A 19750-nucleotide genomic window follows, 5' to 3' on the forward strand; every position below is an offset into this window, starting at 1 on the left:
CCTTTGTGTACGTGTGACACCCTCCCCATTGCTTCCAGTCCCCCACACAAACGTTTTGGTCCATACTCCATGACAAGAAACATAAAGCAGTCCTATCTTAACCTTTACTGAACACTTACAATGTCAAGATCAGTGTAAATGCAAATTTCAGTTCCTTAGGAATGGAAAACATCTAGAACCCACCCCCCCCAAAAAAAAACTGACAACTAAGGAACTCAAAAAGACAGCAAAGACAAAGTTCACAGGACAATTCTGGTGGGGCTTAGCGTGCAGATGTGCATGCCTGCGTGTCCCGGAGGGCAGGGAGAAGCCAGTTGAAAAGATGAGCTACAGACCTAAGTGCTTTCCTTACAAACCAAGATGAAAACGCATTTCCCAAAGAAGGATGCCCACTCGTTGGCTATAGAAAAACAAAATCCTCTTCTAGAAGTTTCTCCCTATCTCCTCAGGTCCTCCACCTTTCAATAGGTCAACAGAAATACACCTCATTCTGTGCTCGATTCTTGGCCTTGGAAAGCACAAAGCTCTGTTGGAATTTCTCTCCTTAAGCAGTCTGGGAGCTTTCTTCTCAAACGTGAGCTTCTGTGTGCAGCTGTAGAAAAATCCTGCCAGACCAGTTGAGCCCAGCCTCTCATCGCTATCACAACCATCTGGAGTGAGGTCTTCCTTCCATTTCTTCTCCTCTGACACTGCATTGCAGGTGTCTGATTTGTAAAACTCAATGACCGTTGTCACAATATAAAAATGTAAATTGTAAACTGGGCATGGTGGCGCACGCCTTTAATCCCAGCACTTGGGAGGCAGAGGTAGGAGGATTGCTGTGAGTTCGAGGCCACCCTGAGACCACAGAGTGAATTCCAGGTCAGCCTGGGATACAGTGAGAACCTACCTTGGAAAACCAAAAAAAAAAAAGACTAAAAATGTAAATTGTCACATACCTAATAAAACTTGGTGCTGGTAAGAAAATGGGAATCGTTAACTAGTACAAATAATTTAACTAGCACATAACCAAAATAATCCTTGAGATAACTTCATTAATATTTCTGTTAGGACTAAGAATTTTATAATGGAGTTATGTAAGTTTCATAGTCCTAGTTTCTTGTTTTTCAATTTTTTTGTTTATTTTTATTTATTTATTTGAGAGCAACAGAAAGGCAGAGAGAGAGAGAGAGAGAGAGAGAGAGAGAGAGAGGGAGAATGAGTGCACCAGGGCCTCCAGCCACTGCAAATGAATCATGTGCACCCCCTTGTGCATCTGGCTAACGTGGGTCCTGGCGAATGGAGCCTCAAACCAGGGTCCTCAGGCTTCACAGGCAAGCGCTTAACCGCTAAGCCATCTCTCCAGCCCCATAGTCCTAATTTCTAACATCACATATCCTCTTTCTCTTTAAAAAGAATTGCAAATTCACAGTGCTTCCTCACAGTTTTACTAGCACATGTATACATGCAAATGAAATGGACCCAAACAATACAAAGAGAGTGGTAAGATATGTTGATGCCTGGTTCCGTATGCAAATATCAGAAGGGGAAAAATACTGAGCTGTCCACTGAAAAGTGCTCTATAGAACACTATCATGATTTCCCCCTTGAATAAGAAGATAAAGAGACATGAAAACATCAGACCGTGTTGAGGGTTAACTTGATTTCCCATGAAACCAAAGCCAGTCCCGGAGATGGACCTTACAGTACGCGCACCTGTGCAGGTCTCAGTGCACTTACCTGTCTCTCCAGCTGTTTTGTTCTTCCCATGAGGCTTGTAGAGAACATAGGAGCATCCTTTCACATGGAAGTGGTCATTAATTTGTCTAAACCACCTGAAGACAAGAAGATTTGCTCATCACGATGGTTTCATACAAGGAAGGCGATTGTTCTAGTTCTAAAGAAACTTAAGCACAGCCCACACTTTGTAAATCCATGGAAGGCTGGGACCCCAAAACAAAATACAGTTTCTTGTCCACTCACACTGTAACATCATTATTCTGTTGAACCAGAAACAAGGTATTGCCCCTAGGCAGCAGCTCCATACCTCATGAGCGTTGTGTTTCCAGTGAAAGGGCCAAACCTAATATCTTCAAATGGGGGCTGAAAGCCCAAAATATGCAAAGCCTCTTCTTGGGTAATAGGTGGAAGACTATAAAAGAAACATTACCGCTCATTTCACAATTCCAGTCACAGGCAAATGTAATTTGTCTCAATGCTAATAGATCAGTCTAGCTTGCAAACACTTTTGGTGATATTTTTCACTGTTATTTTGTTGAGAAAAATACATGCAAACATTTTAAGCTGTAAAAGGCATGTGACAATATACATCGTACTTCCTTATTTTATGAAAAATCTGTTCTCAAAGTCTTCCATTATAGAAGAAGGAACATCAAACTGTTTTCTAGCATGGCATCTGAGGCAATAAGCTGGCATACTTACCTCCCTGCTCCTATGGTGCTGTATAAAAAATTCCAACAAGAAATTAATGAGGAGATGCCACAGGAAGTCTTATACTGTGGCCGGCTTATGCAGTACCTGAGAAAACAAGAGACTGTTTTTGTCATTGAACGTATAAAATAAATTAAAAAAAACTACAGAACAGAAATATACATCTTATAGTAAATGAAATGAAGTGACAATTTAATGCAATGTAACACCTTTGATCATTATAAATATTTCACATTTATTAAAACATTATGAGTACCTAGCAGTAATAAATCATTTGAGCAAAGAAAACTAATTATGAATAGCAAACTACTAATGAAAAACTGTGCAGGGCACACGCCTTTAATCCCAGCACCCGGGAAGCTGAGGGAGGAGAATCGCTATGAGTTCAAGAACAGCCTAAGGCTAAAGAGTGAGTTCCAAGTCAGCTTAGACTAGAATGAGACCCTGCCCGCCCCCCTCCAAAAAAAGTATATCAAATTCAAACCAATGGGGAAAAAAAAAATGAATGAGATATAAATTGTGCTATCCACTGCCAAAAGTTCTGACTGAATGCCTGGGTGAACTGGATGCATTACTTGCAACTTTTGAAATTCTGGAGAAACAAAGCAAAGCTCTGCCCCTGCATATCAGATTTTCAGGGAGATCCTTCAACTGACACTCAAAAACATCCATCACCTGCTGTGTCTAGCCAAAGCCTCAGGCAAGAAGCTGTGAGGCTGAACAGTCATTGAAAGTTTACTGAGAGCAAAGCAGTGTTCTTCACAGCACAACAGTGCACCGCACAGCCAGAAAAGGCCTCCAGGTGGACACGTGTCAGGACAACAGGAACGCTAACATGAACATAAGGGGAAGAAAGGCTACAGCATTCAATTGTTGTTCTTGTCTGCTTGGTTTGTTTTTCGAGGTAGGGGCTCACTCTAGCTCAGGCTGACCTGGAATTCAGTATGGAGTCTCAGGGTGGCCTCGAACTCGTGGTGATCCTCCTACCCCTGCCTCCCTGAGTGCTGGGATTAAAGGTGTGCGCCACCACACCCAGCAGCATTCAATTTTTGATAAAAACATAAGGCTGACTTTCAAACAATTGATCATATCCTAAGTGATGAGTACTAAGTAGTGGCCAATAGGGAAAGTCTTGTCACTAAGCAGTCTTACCTGAAACACCACAAGAAACAACAACAAGGGCTGGAGAGATGGCTTAGCGGTTAAGCGCTTGCCTGTGAAGCCTAAGGACCCCGGTTCGAAGCTCGAATCCCCAGGACCCACGTTAGCCAGATGCACAAGGGGGCGCACGCATCTGGAGTTCGTTTACAGTGGCTGGAAGCCCTGGCGTGCCCATTCTCTCTCTCTCCCTCTATCTGTCTTTCTCTCTGTGTCTGTCGCTCTCAAATAAATAAATAAAAATTTTTTAAAAATCTTAAAAAAAAGAAACAACAACAAAAAAATTTTTCTCAGTGGGGCATGGTGGCACACACCTTTAATCCCAGTACTCAGGAGGCAGAGAGAGGAGGATCTCTGTGAGTTCGAGGCCACCCTGAGACTCCATAGTGAATTCCAGGTCAGCCTGGGCTAGAGTGAGATCCTACCTCAAAATACCAAAAAGAGAGAGAGAGAGAGAGAAAGAGAGAGAGAGAGAGAGAGAAACAGAAAGAGAGAAAGAGAAAGAGAGAAAGAGAAAGAGAAAGAAAGAAAAAAAGAAAGAAAAGAAGAAAGAGTGAGCCACACTGTAGGGTGCAGAGAAAGAGATCTTGACAGTCCTTACACATTTTAGGATGTTTTTTTTCTACTTTTAATTTTTTTTATTTATTTATTTGTAAGCACAAAGAGAGAGAGAGAATGGGCACGCCAGGGCCTCCAGCCATTGCAAATGAACTCCAGACACATATGCCACCTTGTGCAACTGGCTGGCGTGAGTCCTGGGGAATCGAACCTGGATCCTTTGGCTTCACAAGCAAACGCTTTAACCGCCAAGCCATCCCTCCAGCCCACCTTTCTATTTTTAAAATGAACGCCTTTGGGATTTTCGTACGGGTCATGCTGAGTCTGTAGATCCCTTTGGGCAGCACAGACACTTTAACAATGCCCACTCTTGCTGTCCGTGTTCATGGATGACCACGTATCTGTCTTTAGGTTCTTTCTGCAATATTTTGACATTTTCATGGCACAAGTCTTTTGCACCCTTGTTTGAACTTAATTCTAAGTATTCTGTTCTTTTATTGTTGTTTCTGGTTTTCTCTTTTTCTTTTAAAGGAAAAAACAAGTTTACTTAGTTCTACAAAGACAACAGCAGGCATGGCAGTAATTGAACTGCCTGCCCAATATGTTTGTTTTGTTTTGTTTTTTTGTTTTGGTTATTCAAGGTTGGGTCTCGCTCTAGCCCAAGCTGACCTGGAATTCACTATGTAGTCTCAGGGTGGCCTTGAACTCATGACGATCCTCCTACCTCTGCCTCCCGAGTGCTGGGATTAAAGGCGTGCGCCACCACGGCCAGCTTCATTATGTTATTTCTAATGCTGTTGAAAAGGGGATGGTTTCTTTTGAACTGTTCATTGTTCATATTCAGAAATGTCACTGGTTCAAATGTCTTTATTTATTTATGCAACTTTATGGGATTTCTTTTATCAGTTCTAACGCTGCTCTATGAAATTTCAAATAGCTTATATATAAGACCATGTCATCTGCATGATAAATTTGCTTCTTCTCTTCTCATATGGTGAAAGACCCTCCATGACCCACTTCCTCCACAAACGTTCCACCTGGTAAGGTTTTGCAACATCAAAAACAGCGCCACCACCTGGGGACCAAGCCCTCAAATATATGAGACTATGAGGACATTTTACATTCAAGCATTTCACTCTTGGCCTCATAGGCTCATGGCATTTTGCAATATAAAATGCATTCAGTGTCCTGAATTCCCCATAATCTTTAACAGTCCTAACACTGTTCAAATAGCCAGTTTCAAGCCGGGCGTGGTGGCACACACCTTTAATCCCAGCACTTGGGAGGAAGAGGTAGGAGGATCTTCATGAGTTCGAGGCCATCCTGAAACTACATAGGGAGGTCCAGGTCAGCACGGGCTACTCTGAAACCTTACCTCAAAAAAAAAAAAAAAAAAATCCAAAGTCTCTTGTAAGACTCAAGACTAACAAACAGTTCACAAAAGAAGAAACACAAATGGCCAATTCACATTTTAAAAAGTGTTAACATCTCTAGCCATCAGGGAAATGCAAACTAATATTTACTTATTTATTTATTTGAGAGAGAGGGAGAGAAAGAGGCAGGGAGAGAGAAAGAGAATGGGCATGCCAGGGCATCCAGCCTCTGCAACTGAATTCCAGATGCATGCTCCACTTGTGCATCTGGCCATCATGGGTCCTGGGGAATTGAACATGGGTCCTTTGGCTTTGCAGGCAAGTACCTTAATCACTAAGCAATCTCTCCAGCCCAGGACATGCAAATTAAAACCACTGTAAGATTTGATCCCACCCCAGTCAGAACAGTGATAAGTAAGAAAATTGAAAACAAATGCTGATGAGGGTGTAAGGAAAGAGGACCGTTTATTCATTGCTGGTGGGAATGTAAACTAATACAGCAATTATGGAAATCAGTATGTAGGTTTCTCAAAAAATTAGAATTAGAACTGCTGGATTACCCAACTACACCACTCCCAGGCATGTACCCAGTAGACTCCATAGTCTACTACAGAGAGAGTTGCTCATCCACATTTATTGCTGTTCTATTCATAATGCAAGGATATGAAACCAGTCTGGGCATCCATCAATGGACAAATGAATAGCAAAAGTGGAGAACACACATATACACAACTGAACTTCACTCATCACTAAAGGAAAATAAAACATGAAATATTCAGGAAGCCAGGTGTGGTGGTGCAGGCCTTTAATCCCAGTACTTGGGACACAGAGGTAGGAGGATCGCTGTGAGTCTGAGGCCTCACTGAGCTACATAGTGAATTTCAGGTCAGCATGGACTAGAGTGAGAACCTCTAACCTTAAAAAAGAAGAAGAAAAACATTGCAGGACAATGGATGGATCTGGAAAGAATTACATTGAATAACATAAGCCAGACAGCACCTATACTCTCTCTCACATATGAACCCTAGTTGGTAATGTCTATATGTATGTACATAAAGGGGAACAAATGTGGGTAAAATATAAAAAACTTGAAAGGCAGCCAAGAGAGGGAATAAGAGATGGCAAGGAAGGCAATGGGGAAAGGCAAAGGGATGCGTGTGACATGTAAACAGGAAGGGGGAAGTAAGGGAGGTTTGGGGATGGGGGAGATGAGGAGATCTGGGAAATGAGAGAGGAGAATCAACTAAAACGAATTGTGTTTGAATATGCCACCATGATACCTGACGGAATGCTAACCAAGAGATAAAAGAATATTAAAAATAAATGAGTCAGAAATTAGCAATATTTAAAAGCTATCATAAGGATTTTTTTTCTTTAAAATAAAAATGGTATTTGAAGGAAAACAAGGACTGGAGAGATGGTTCAGTTGTTAAAGGCACTTGATTGAAGGCCAAGTAATGAAAGTGGAAAAAAATGACAGAATTTTAAAAAATAACCATTTTGTCACAATGATGCAGACAAGAGCTGTCAATGACTGGCTAGGCGAGCCGGGTGTGGTGGCGCACGTCTTTAATGCCAGTACTCCAGAGGCAGCGGTAGGAGAATCATTCAAGGTCATCCTGAGTCTACATACTGAATTCCAGGTCCTGGTCAACCTAGGCTAGAGGGAGACCCTACCTCAAAAAAACCAAACAATAAAAATAAAAGATAAAATAAAATTGTAAGGTGGGAAGGAGAAGAGAACCTGAGTATTCCCCAAAACCACCGTGTCCCTTCGAGTGATGGTATCAGAGGAGAAATAACTAGTCATGTAATGTGGCTGTCAGCTCCTTCATCCAGAAACTGCTCTGAAAGTCCCTAATACTGGATCCTCACACACCACACACCTTCTGGCCATGCCTGTGAGGGATTATCTAGGTTAGGATAGCCACTGGGCATGCCTTTCAGGGAAATCTTGGGTAGGTGAATTGAAGTGAGAAGTCCCACCTTCTAGAAGCTGGCGTTCTGAGCTGTCTGGAAAGGATCGCACTGGCTGAGCACGGGCATTCATCCGCTCTGCTTCCTGATTGCAGATGCAGTGTGACCAGCGATCTCAAGCCATGCCTTCCCCACTACAATGGACTATATATAACCTTGCATGTTCGCCAAAATTAACCCTTCCTCCTAACGCTGCTTTGGTCAGGTACTGGTCACAGCTGTGAGAAAGGTTACTCGGACAGAGGCTATAATATAAAACGCAGTAAGCGTCAGTCAAGTCCTTGAAATTTCTCCAGCAGAGAACAGCCAGGCATACAACCATACTGAACACTGTTCAATGTAGCTCATCATAATTTGGAATCATATAGAGGGTTTTAATAGCCTGGCAAGTCTAAGAAACACTGGAATAGCTCATTACTGATCTACTTCCAAAATCTGGGGCACACTTGACTATTTAGAAATCCTAGAAACAATCTAAAACTAACAGTATGCATAATACATGCAACTAATTAACTTATGAACAACAAATCAATGGCAAACTGTGTCTCATGAGCTGAAATACAAAGCTGACATAAGCACATTACCAGCGTCTGAGGTCTAACACTTTCCGCTGTTTAATATCTTCAAGGGGAGAATGCTGGAGACATTCCCTCTGATGCCTTCCTTTTTTATCTGACGTTTTTTTCTTGGAAACTTGCTTCTTTACACTGCCTACAATGCAAAGGAATAAAACAACACGTTCAGATAAAGCACAATGCCATGCTCAAAGTTAGATGCCAAAATTAGAAAGAAGCCACCATTAGTTCTAAAGAGGATACTTGGACACACACTGAAGTATTATCTGTATTTTCATAATAATTGCCTACTTAAAATGAAAGCAAGTGGGGGTGGAAAGATTGCTCATCACAAGCCTTTAATCCCAGCATGAGTGAGTTCAAGGCCACCTGAGACTGCATAACACATGCGAATCAATATAAAAAAATTTTAAATCTCAAAAAGAAAGAGTGTATGAATAGAAAATCATTTAAGCTACCATGAATGTTATCCTCTATCAAATTCTTATGTTCCAATTCCAGAGATAGTCACTTAGCTAATAAAAGAATCCATCACAAAATCCTTAGGCGCATCAACAAAATCACATTATCAATAAAAAATAAACTATACCACTACCCAGAAAATGAATCCTTTCTATAAAACAATAAAACCACATTAATGGAATTCTGTTCGAAAAGCAAAAGCACTGGATCCAATAATGTGATGATGTGATGTTTAAAAATATCTGCAGGCCTTCAGAGAATTGCAATGAATTTTAAACGGTGCATATGCACACACTGTTGAAGTGCGGCGTTAGCCTCAGGAGCCAGGATGGACAACAAGGCCTTCTTTCTCTGTGCATGTAGTTATCACACTAAAGATGGTCAATGGGGCCTATCTATTGATGGGTGGGTGCTGGACAAGAGAGAGACAAAGAAGAGAGCAAGAACTTACCTTGCTTAATTTTTATAGTTATTTATTTGAGAGAGAGAGAGAGCTGTGAAGGGGCAGGAGAATGGGTGCTCATGCAGCTAGAGTTCTTTACAATGGCTGAAGACCCTGGTACACCCATTCTCTCTTTCTCTCTCTCTCTCTCTCAAATAAATAAAATTATTTTAAAAAATTAAGAGCTGGAGAGATGGCTTAGTAGTTAAGGCATTTGCCTGCAAAGCCAAATGACCTTGGTTTGATTCCCCAGGACCCATGTTAGCCAGACGCACAAGGAGGCGCACGCGTCTGGGGCTCGTTTGCAGAGGCTGGAAGCCCTGGCGCACCCATTCTCTCTCTCACTCTCTGTGTGTGTGTGTGTGTGTGTGTGTGTGTGTGTGTGTGTGTGTGTGTATATGTATGTGTGTGTATGTATGTGTGTGTGTGTGTATGTGTGTGTGTATATATATATATATATATATATATATATATATATATATATATATATACATATATATATATGGTAACTAAGATGAAATGAACACCAAAATGTCATAAATCATTGGCAATCAAGGTAACTCCATAGTAATAGTTAAGGCTAAGAAAATAGTCCCCAACTTGTCTTGGGACCTGTGTGTAGTTACCTTCCTGTTACTGGCATAAAACACCTGCCCAAAATCAGCTCAGGGGAGAAAAGGGTTTATTTTGGCTTACAGACTCGAGGGGAAGCTCCACGATGGCGGAGGGAACGTGGCATGACCACAGGCTGGATGTCACCGCCTGCCCAACATCAAGGGACAAAAGAAACAGGAGAATGCTATACACTGTCGAGGGGTAGCTGGTTATAATATGAACATAAGCCCACCCCCAACAACACACTTCCTGCAGCAAGGTTCCAATTCCCAAATTGCTACCATCTGGGAAACAAGCATTCGGAACACAGGAGCTTATGAGGGACATCTGGCTCAAACCACCTAAACCTGCATAGTGCTGACTCTAAATTCCAAGACAAAATACAAAATCAGGAGGGAAAGATGTGTCACCCAGGCACACTGGCACGAAGTGAAAACACACCCAGGTCTGTGAATGCTCGAAATATACATAACTACCTGTGAAACAAATTGATTCTGCAATTAAACGCATGAAAGTATGGAGTTTAGAGGCTGGAGAGATAGCTCAGCAGTTAAACGTGCTTGCCTGTCGAGCCTAAGAATCCCAGTTCGATTCCCCAGCACCCAGGTAAAGACAGATGCACAAAGTGGCATATGCATCTGGAGTTCATTTGTAGTGGCAAGAGGCCCTGACATGCCCATTCTGTCTGTCTGTCTCTCTTCTATCTCTCTCTGCCTGCAAATATACATATATTGGTTTTTCGAGGTAGGGTCTCACTCTAACTCAGGCTGACCTGAAATTAGCTATGTGATCTCAAACTCACGGCTATCCTCCTACCTCTGCCTCACAAGTGCTGGGATTAAAGGCATGCAACACCATGCCCAGCTAATGTTTTTTTTAAAAAAAGAAAGTATGGAGTGTATATAGAATCACTAAGTGCCTAAGAAGTCACATGCATCAAGGGCCTTTAAGCACTGAGCAATCTCTCCAGTCCAGGATGTAACATACAGACCCTACTTCTACCCAGCACCAGCTATGCACAATTTTTTCAACAATAAAATGAGGATAAATAGTACCTACTTCATGAAATCCCCATATGGCTGTAAATACCACAGGACCACCCTGTGCCTTGCTGGGTGCTCAAAAATTAACAACCAAAATGCCATAACGTTATTATGCAATGAAAGGAAAACTAGATAATTTCTACTTTAGGAAACATGACTTCATGCCCCTAAAAAACCAACAAAATAATAGTATTAACCTAGCCTAGTCATTAACCTTTCCTAAACTACTGTGTGTACCTATCTATAATACCTATATTTTAAATTTGTTTTTGATTTTTCAAATTACTCAAAATACACACATGATAGACATAGTCAAAAAATGTTCTATGTCCAAGTTAACATTTTTGTAAATATTTTATTTATTTCCAAGCAGAGAGATACAGACAGAGTGAGAGAGAGAGAGAGAGAGAGAATATGGTCATGACAGGGCTCCAGACATGTGCTCCAGGGCACATGAACTCCAGATGCAAGCACTGCTTTGTGCATCTGGCTTTACCTGGGTAGTGGGGAATCGAACTCGGGTTGTTACACTTTGCAGGGAAGCACCTAAACCACTGAGCCATCTCTCCAGCCTCAAGTTAACTTTTTTTTTTTTAAACTGCAATGACAGGCAGGTTGATATCAATGTTCCTTCTACAGTATTAGAAAAGGAAAACATTATTTTGCGACAAGATGAAAGAAAACAAAGCCTTGGTCTTCTGATTGTTTTCACACCAGGCTTTCCTTACCTGATTTGTGTTTCAAATTTGGGCTCACCCCGTCAAATTCAGATTTATCAATTTCCCATGCCAGAGGTAGCTTGCCCAGGCTGATGGACAAGTTTTCCAAGCTATTTTCTTCATTATAGATTATTTCCGAGGTACTGGTCGGGATCCCAACATATCTTGGCGAGTTATTCCCAGCAGATAATGAGGTACTACCAGAGAGGCAAGAAGGGCGGGCGGGGTTGGGAGTTTTGTAGACTGAGGTTGCCTGGTTGAGGAAGGCATAGTCTGAACAGATGGCGTAAATCTTTTCCCGAGTATGAGTCACTGGACAACTCCACGGGTAGTGACCATCGCCTTTGGAACCCAGAGGTGCTCCCGAGGCACTTGTGCAGAAAGACTGGACAGGGCCTGGAAGATTCTCTTCTGGGGACCTTCTCTCAGATTGGTGCTCAACATTTCCAGAATCATCGGAGCTTTCGGTTTCTGCAACGTTAGGCATTGAAAGCAGCTGGAAAATTCTCTGTTCCTGGGGAGAAGCCACAAGCCTTTCTCCTTGGCAGTGGCTTACCGCATCCTAGAAACGCTTGAGAGCGGAGGAATGAGATCCTAAGAAAAGAGGAAGAGAGGGTGACCAGCAGTCTAGCAGCTACCCCAAAGGGTACTACACATCGTATCAATGATCCACAGGCCCTCAATCAATACATCGTGATCTTATGACAGCATGCCCTAAGATTATATCAATAACTATTTATGTCATTTGGAAAATTAAGCTTAAACCAGGCGTGGTGGGGCACACCTTTAATCCCAGCACTTGGGAGGCAGAGGTAGGAGGATCGCCATGAGTTCAAGGCCACTCTGAGACTACATAGTTGCTTCCAGGTCAGCCTAGGCTAGAGCGAGACCCTACCTCGAAAAAAAAAAAGCTTAAAAAATATGATAATAAAAATATAAATAGCCCAGTTCAAACAGGCAAAGTCACAGTGCCAACAACAACACAGACACGGTCAATTAGCTCATGACAAGATGCCGGCGTCACTAAGCTGGTAGGGAAAGCCAGCGCAAAGCTGCAGGGATCTCCCCTCTCACACCCACCCGGATGGCTCTATTAAAACGCAGACAGCTGAAGACACCACATGATGCAGGCACAGGACACCGGGAGACCACTCTAGAACTGACAGGGAAACCAGTTCCCTCCTGGCGAGCCCTCATCGCAATGGAAAGAGCTTTGAGAGCTACCTGACACCAAACAGCATGAATAAGCAGGAGCAACTGAAAGTAATGAAGTCAACCAGCGGGGCAAGAAGTACACACTCGCGCAATAGTGGCAGGAAGCCCAATAACCAACCGCTCTTGGGTTGGACAGGAGGCCTGCTCAATGGGAGAGAACTCATTCAGACGTAGTACTGGGACCCAACTCAGAATCCTATGGATAGAAAACTCACAGAATCCAGAGAGAAGTCCTCACTGCTCTTTGGCTATGAAGAGTAGGCACACACTTCAAAAACTCTTTCAAGGGCTGGGGAAATGGCTTAGTGGTTAAGTCGTGCTTTCCTGTGAAGCCTAAAGATCCCAGTTCGACTCCCCAGGAGCCATGTAAGCCAGATGCACATGTATCTAGAGTTCGTTTGCATTGGCTGGAGGCCCTGGCGCGCCCATTCTCTCTCTCTATTTGCCTCTTTCTCTCTCTGTCTGTTGCTCTCAAATAAAAATAAACAAAAAATATTTTTTAAAGATCTCTAAATAACTGTTTATTTCCTTTAATTCTAGCTGCTCTCACTCTTGGCTGGAGACTCTGCTTGTTTTACAGATGGCAGAGAACACTAGGGAGATCCAAGATCGACAAGATGACAAAAGAAGAAAAGATACCCAACCGCCTACCGGAGACGTGGCACCTCGGCCAAGGCCCAGGAGACATTGCAGAGGAAGCAGCATTTTTTTTTTTTAATTTATTTGAGAGAATGAGAAAGAAAAAGGCAGAGAGAGAAAGAGGCAGGGGGTGGAGAATGGGCAAGCCAGGGCCTCCAGCAACTGCAAATGAGCTCCAGACGCATGCGCCCCCTTGTGCATCTGGCTTACTTGGGTCCTGCGGAATCGAACCAAGGTCCTTTGGCTTTGCAGGCAAATGCCACCGTCCCTCCCCGCACACCCAGACTGACTGAGGCCTTCTTGACCCCACACTGAACACCAATAACCCCACTGAGGAAGGCCCTGGGTGGAATGGAGGTAAGGGAGAGGGAAAATCTAACCTTTAAAATAAGAACACAGACAACAGCCAAGTATTGGCAAGAATGTAGAGAAATCAAACCTTGATTCATTGCTAGAAGAAATGGAAAATTTCCTAGTGGATATTTTGCAAACAGATCTTTCGACATTTAAGCAGAGTTCCCATACATTCTAAAAATGTTATTCCTCATGCATAGTGGTGCATGCCTTCAATCCTAGCACTTGGAAGGCAGAGGTAGGAGGATCTCTATAAATTCAAGGCCAGCCTGAGACTATATAGTGAATTGCAGGTCAGCAGATCAGACTGGGCTAGTCTGGGACCCTACCTCCAAAAAAGAAAAGAAAAAAAAAAAAATAACACAGTAATTCCCTAGGTATACACTGAAAAGAAATTGAGCATGTCTAGGTACACAACAAAAAGAAACTAAACATGTCTATACACCTTAACAGTAGCATCACTCATACCCCAAACCAGAAAACACCTCAATTGACTAATCAATAAAATCTATAGAATAATATATCTATTCAGCAAAATATTATCTGGCAATAAAAAGAAATACTGATCCATGATAAAGCACGAAAGAAATTTGAAAGCGTTGTGCTAATGCTATGTGAAAGAAGTTCGTCACCAAGGACCAGATTCTACAGGCCCTGGTTACATAAAATGTGTGGAAAAGGTACGTGTACAAGATAGAGTAATAACAGGGCTGCCTAGAGCTGGACAGGTGAGCATGACAAGGTGTTTTCAGGAAATGAGAATATTCTGGAACTAACTTTGTACTGACGACCGCTAGGGTATAAGCTTGAATGTGTGAACTGCACGATGTGGGAATCGTGTCTCTCTGAAACCACCTAAAACAGCACACTGGCACAGTGACCTTGAAGCTGCGTGAGCGCGAAAGACGCGCGACGGTAATGATCCAATCAACAAAGGACACAGAATTTTTAAATTTTTGTTTTGTTTTGTTTTGTTCTTCGAGGTAGGGTCTCGCTGTAGCCCAGATTGACCTGGAATTCACATGGTTGTCTCAGGATGGCCTCGAACTCACAGCGATCCTCCTACCTCAGCTTCCTGAGTGTTGGGATTAAAAAGGCGTGTGCCACCACACCTGGCCAGGATTTTAATTTTTTTTAACGTATTTTACTTATTTGAGAAAGAGAATGAGGGAGAGAGAGAACAGGTGTGCCAGAGCCTCCAGCTAATACAAACAAACTGCAGATGCACGCGCCACCTTGTGCATCTGGCTCACGTGGGTTCTGGGTAATCGAACCAGGGTCCTATGCTCTGCAGGCAAGTGCCTTAACCGCTAAGCCATCTTCTCCAGCCCCAGAATTTTAATTTTTTAGATTAAATACTATCAATAACTTCTGACCAGTCTCAGGATAAACTAAACTTCCTCTGAGGAAGTATAAGGGAAGTACAAATATCACTGAGGGCATTCAAAGAAGGTGAATCCCGAACGAGTCACACCAGCACCGGGAACCCAGAGACGATCTATGCACACGCCGGACAAAGCAGGCCAGCGTCGGTGGGCTCTGGTGACCGAGCAGTGCACACGACCCAACCTGCCACAGGGAACCAGTTTGTTTAACGAGTCTCTGATCGTTCGTTTCCTTTAAGCATTGTGAGTGAAAATCACTTTCATACAGTACGGGAGAATGCTTTGCTCAAAACCATCAACGCCAACACTGAACACCATACGTAGAGCTCTGAGAACCAGGGGAGACGATGGGCGAGAGAGCTTCGGGTTCTCCGTGGTATAGATACCACTACACGCTGGATGGGATTTAAGGAGACAGGCTACGCCAGTGCCAGGTAAGACCCCCCCCCCTTTTTATGTTTTACTCAGAAATGCTTCTCACTCCTTCAGACAGGAGATTTCCACGCACAGTTCCCAGTGGTTTGCCAGGATTGGGTTGGGACCAGCAATGGTTTTACTTTACAAACCTCACTTTCCTTTTGAGAAGTAGAGTGTCTGCAGACGCAAGGTCTGGGCTTTCTCCTCCTCGGGGTGACAGCGCAGGGAGACACAAAGGGAACAACAATGCCTGGGGTGCTCACACCCAACAGGTCTTTCCAGAGGCCTGGATTTCTCGGGGTCCCAGCACATTCGCTAGGGTGCATTTCCCACTTTCTGTCTGTGATCCTCACTTCCTTCCTTGTGTGTGTGTGTGTGTGTGTGTGTGTGTGTGTGTGTGTGTGTGTTGTTGTTGTTGTTTTGAGGTAGGGTCTCACTCTGGTCCAGGCTGACCTGGAAGACACTATGGAGTCTCAGGGTGGCCTCGAACTCACAGTGATCCTCCTACCTCTGCCTCCCGAGTGCTGGGATTAAAGGCGTGCGCCACCACTCCCGGCTACTTCCTTCTTACAAAGCTAGGGGTGGAGGGAGGTCATGTGTTTGAAGGGGGGTGCTGTGGCAGCTGAAAGGGATGACAGGTCCGCTGGGGCTGCGGCTAGAGGGTAGTGAATCAGCCCATCAGCGAAGTCTCGGGCGCTGCCTTTTTGAGACGTCACCACCTCAAGCTTGGCTCCACTGTGATATCACTTTCTTCCTCAAGTTGGATAACTTCTTGCCTGTGGGACCAGCTCTCTGTATCACAATCTGGAAATGTCGTGCTCATTTGGGACATATGGAGAGAATGTTCTGAACCAAAAACACAGGAAAAACAGGGTACAACGACTCATGCCTGTAATCCCAGAAACCTAGAGGCAGAAACAGGATTGCTACAGGTTCAAAGTGAGAATGGACCAAGCATCTAGTTCCAAGCCAGCCTGGGCTACACAGTAAGCAAGAGCTGGTCTCAGAAAACCAAAACTAAAATAAATAAATAAATAAATAGGCAAAGGGAGGCAACTTCATTTGAAGACAAAAGTTAAGACTGAGCTTCCTGAAAGTTAAAGCCAATTAAGAATGCAGCACTTTATAATAAAATATGCAACAATCTGGTTTTGTCTGTGTTTTGGAGCTGTTTGCTTTAAACAATAGTTACTGGCTGGAGAGATGGCTCAGCAGTCAAAGGTACTTGCTTGCAAAGCCTGGATGGCCAGGGTTTGATTCCCTAGTACCCAATTAAAGAAAAATACATAGGGCTTGAGGTGGCTTGGCAATTAAGGCACTTGCCTGCAAAGCCAAAGGACCCAGGTTCGATTCATCAGGACCCATATAAGCCAGATGCACAAGGTGATACATGCATCTGGAGTTTGTTTGCAGCTGCTGGAGGCCTTGGCGTACATGCCCATTCTCTCCCTCTATCTGCCTCTTTCTATCTGTATCCCTCTCAAATAATAAATATCTTTTTTTAAAATGATGCAAGCCGGGTATGGTGGCGCACGCCTTTAATCCCAGCACTTGGGAGGCAGAGGTAGGAGGATCGCTGTGAGTTCCAGTCTACCCTGAGACTCCATAGTTAATTCCAGGTCAGCCTGGGCCAGAGTGAGAACCTACCTTGAAAAAACAAAAACAAAAACAAAAAAAGTGAAGGAAACCCCTTTACTGAAAACAGAATCATTTTGCTGCTAGCTTGTGATTATAGCCCAGGGAGGGGTGGGGATGGAAAACAGGCCCAGAAGGGTGATCGGTCCTGGGCTCAGTCTCCCATTGACTCTGTTTCCTTAGCTCTGTGTCTCCTTTTGTCTCTATGCTTTCAACTCCATGACACCCAGCCTGCATTCCTGATGTGACCTGTGCAAGAACATCAGAAGACAAAGTGCTACGTATACTCGAAGAACACCCCTGTCAATTCTGAGAACAAAAGGCCAACTCCTTCCTTTCCTGGCCCCAGCCTATCTCCTGAGCTCCTTCTCACCACACCTACCACATTTGACTTTGGTTCTCTGAATGCTGTCTGTCCCCAGTCAGTAAGGACCTCTCATCCATCTTTCTGAGGTATGCTCAAATGTCACTTTCTGGGAAAGCTCTCTGCTCTTCAAATTAGTCAAGGTTACACAGTATACTGGGGAACCTTTCTTGCATAAGTGTGATTTTACATTGACAGTGTGTGTGTGTGTGTGTGTGTGTGTGTGTGTTTGCATGACATATGGCTGCCTCCTGCTAGTCTGGTTTTCCAGACAATTGTATCCCTAAGATTGGAGAAGACTGATCCAACTACTTTTTAGGTGCCTACAATGTGCCAAGCTTGGTTGTCATGATGTCCCCTGCATTTTGAAGGAGATTCCTCCATGCTGGTGAACGAGGTGTCAAGACTTACTAATAAGAACGACTGCGGAGCTAAGGCTTAACTTAACCTACTCCAAAGATCTCACAAGCAACAGAAGCATTAATGTGGGCAGAGCAAAATTTCATGAACCTGCGAGCTTTCGATGCTCTGCGAGAGAAATGCTTCATAAAAGTCACTGGACTCTCTCTCTCTCTCTCTCTCTCTCTCTCTCTGTCTCTCTCAAATAAATAATTTTTGTTTAAAAAAGGCATTGGAGTGAACATTTGTAAAGCAAACATTTGTCGCCTAGGCTATACTCCTTTCAGGTTAGAGCAAGTCAGTATGCTGAAGTATCAAGTTTATTAGAGAACTAGGCACCTTTTAAAATCTCCGGAAAGTCTCCCAAATATTACGGATGTAATCATCAATCATGTGTATGGAAAGCAAGTGAGAGGCAGACAGCGCGATGGCTAAGGGCTGAATGTGTCCCAGGGCAGGAGGAGGCACCCTAAGCCGCGTCCCCATCCGCGCTTGCCCCCCACCCCTCCATCCCCGACACCCGCGCGGCCCCTCATCTCAGCCATCCGACGGGATCCCCCTCCCCAGGGCCGGGGCCGGCGGCCTACCTAAGGATACCGGCATTCCCGGAGCGCACGGCGCCCCCAACCTCGCGCCCAGGCTCCCCGGGGGCGGCCCGGACACTTCCACCGCCTCGCTTGCGCGGCTCTGCGCGGCCGGGCTCCGGGGACACCCAACCCGAGCCGGCGACGGGGCGCAGGCCGCGCGAAGCCGGGGGTCCCGAGCAGGCGGCGGCCGTGGAGAGGGAGGCGCAGCTGCCCAGCGCACCTCGCCGAGGCCCGGGCGTCCCCAGTCCTCCCCCCTCGCCGCGGGCCGAGGACAGCCTCCGCCTCCGCCTCCGCCTCCTCCTGCTCACCTTCCCCGGCCGGAAGACGGGATTCGCCGCCGCGAGGGGGAGCGCGAGGGGCACCGCTGCCAACCTGCCCAGGGAGCCCTGGGACGTGTGGCCGGCGGGCAGCTCGCTCAGCGGCCTCGGGCTGAGCTGCGAGGCCTCGGAGGAAGGCTTTTCAATGAACCCGTGGATAGCATCAATGATGGATGGCATGGGGGGGGGGGGGCGGGGATGGAAAGGCTGGCGACCAGGCCCGCGGAGGCGCACCGAGTCCGCCGGGAATCTGCGCTCCCCGCGCCCCTTGGATGCATCGATGGGGAGACGCAGCGAGCCGGGATGCTGGGCGCCGGGGAATGGGGAGGGGGGAGACGTGCGGGAGAGAAACGGCCACTGCACCCCCGGACGCCCAGCTCTGGCTAGCGTAGCGTGGAGACCCGGATAAGGGGACACCGGTGCCGGTGGAGGAGCCTCCAAACCCAGCTTTGTCTCGGGAGGACTCACGCCTCTCCGTCTTTCGCGATCCAACTTTTGGATCCTTCCTCCTTCCGGGGAGGACCGGTACCTAGGCGCTGGCCTCCGCGGGGGACGCGATGTCGCCGCGGGGCGGCCGCGCACCGACGCCGTCCCCCTCGGCCTCCGCCCACCGCTCCGGAGTACCTCTGGCCTGTCCAGTCTTGTCGGGGTGGCGGAGGCCGCGGTGGAACCCGGCACCGGACGGGGATCACCGTTAGCCTGGAGGGCTGGTGTCTCCGGTCCCATCCGAGCGCACGGGGACCGGCGCTGTGCATTGGAGGTGCCCGGGGAGGCAAGGGTGTCAAAGATCGGGTATCAGTGACAGCACGTTCCTTTCATCTTTCCTCTTATACCTACCCGTTGCACGTGAGGAGGAGGAGGATACAGTGACCCCCCCAAAAAAAAAAAAAGTTTTAAGCTTAGCGGTGACTCCAGACCCCAGTGACCTTCAGTTATTGGGCATCTGTAGTATTTGTCTGTCCTCCCCCACCCCCACCCCCAAAGCGGTGATGGAAAGTTTAAAAGGTGGAGGAGGGTGCGATGGTTGGAGGAAAAAAATAAAGGGGGAGGGGACCCTGGCAGGATTTCCGCTAAACGGGCCGGGAA

The 19750-nt window shown here is 45.4% G+C and overlaps 1 protein-coding gene across 5 annotated transcripts in view; it reads right to left on the bottom strand.

The window, feature by feature from the left end:
* The window catches only part of Bivm (basic, immunoglobulin-like variable motif containing), a 33265-nt gene extending 13635 nt beyond the window's left edge, over positions 1-19630 (bottom strand). For 2 of the 5 annotated variants that reach the window (XM_045146194.1, XM_004663398.2), the window contains exons 1-6: positions 19289-19481; positions 11362-11946; positions 8081-8207; positions 2422-2517; positions 2027-2131; positions 1720-1814 (exon numbers count right to left, since the gene is read on the bottom strand). In XM_045146194.1, the coding sequence (XP_045002129.1) occupies positions 1720-1814; positions 2027-2131; positions 2422-2517; positions 8081-8207; positions 11362-11839 (901 nt within the window). In that variant the 5' untranslated portion in view covers positions 11840-11946; positions 19289-19481. Of the gene's footprint in view, positions 1-1719; positions 1815-2026; positions 2132-2421; positions 2518-8080; positions 8208-11361; positions 11947-18347; positions 18434-18655; positions 18756-19288; positions 19482-19501 lie in introns of those variants that run through there. The other 3 variants (XM_045146192.1, XM_045146193.1, XM_045146191.1) reach the window with 3 other exon arrangements.
* Between the last annotated feature and the right edge of the window lie 120 nt (positions 19631-19750).

The sequence above is a fragment of the Jaculus jaculus genome, chromosome 3 (assembly GCF_020740685.1).
Source record: "Jaculus jaculus isolate mJacJac1 chromosome 3, mJacJac1.mat.Y.cur, whole genome shotgun sequence".
Taxonomy (NCBI): domain Eukaryota; kingdom Metazoa; phylum Chordata; class Mammalia; order Rodentia; family Dipodidae; genus Jaculus; species Jaculus jaculus.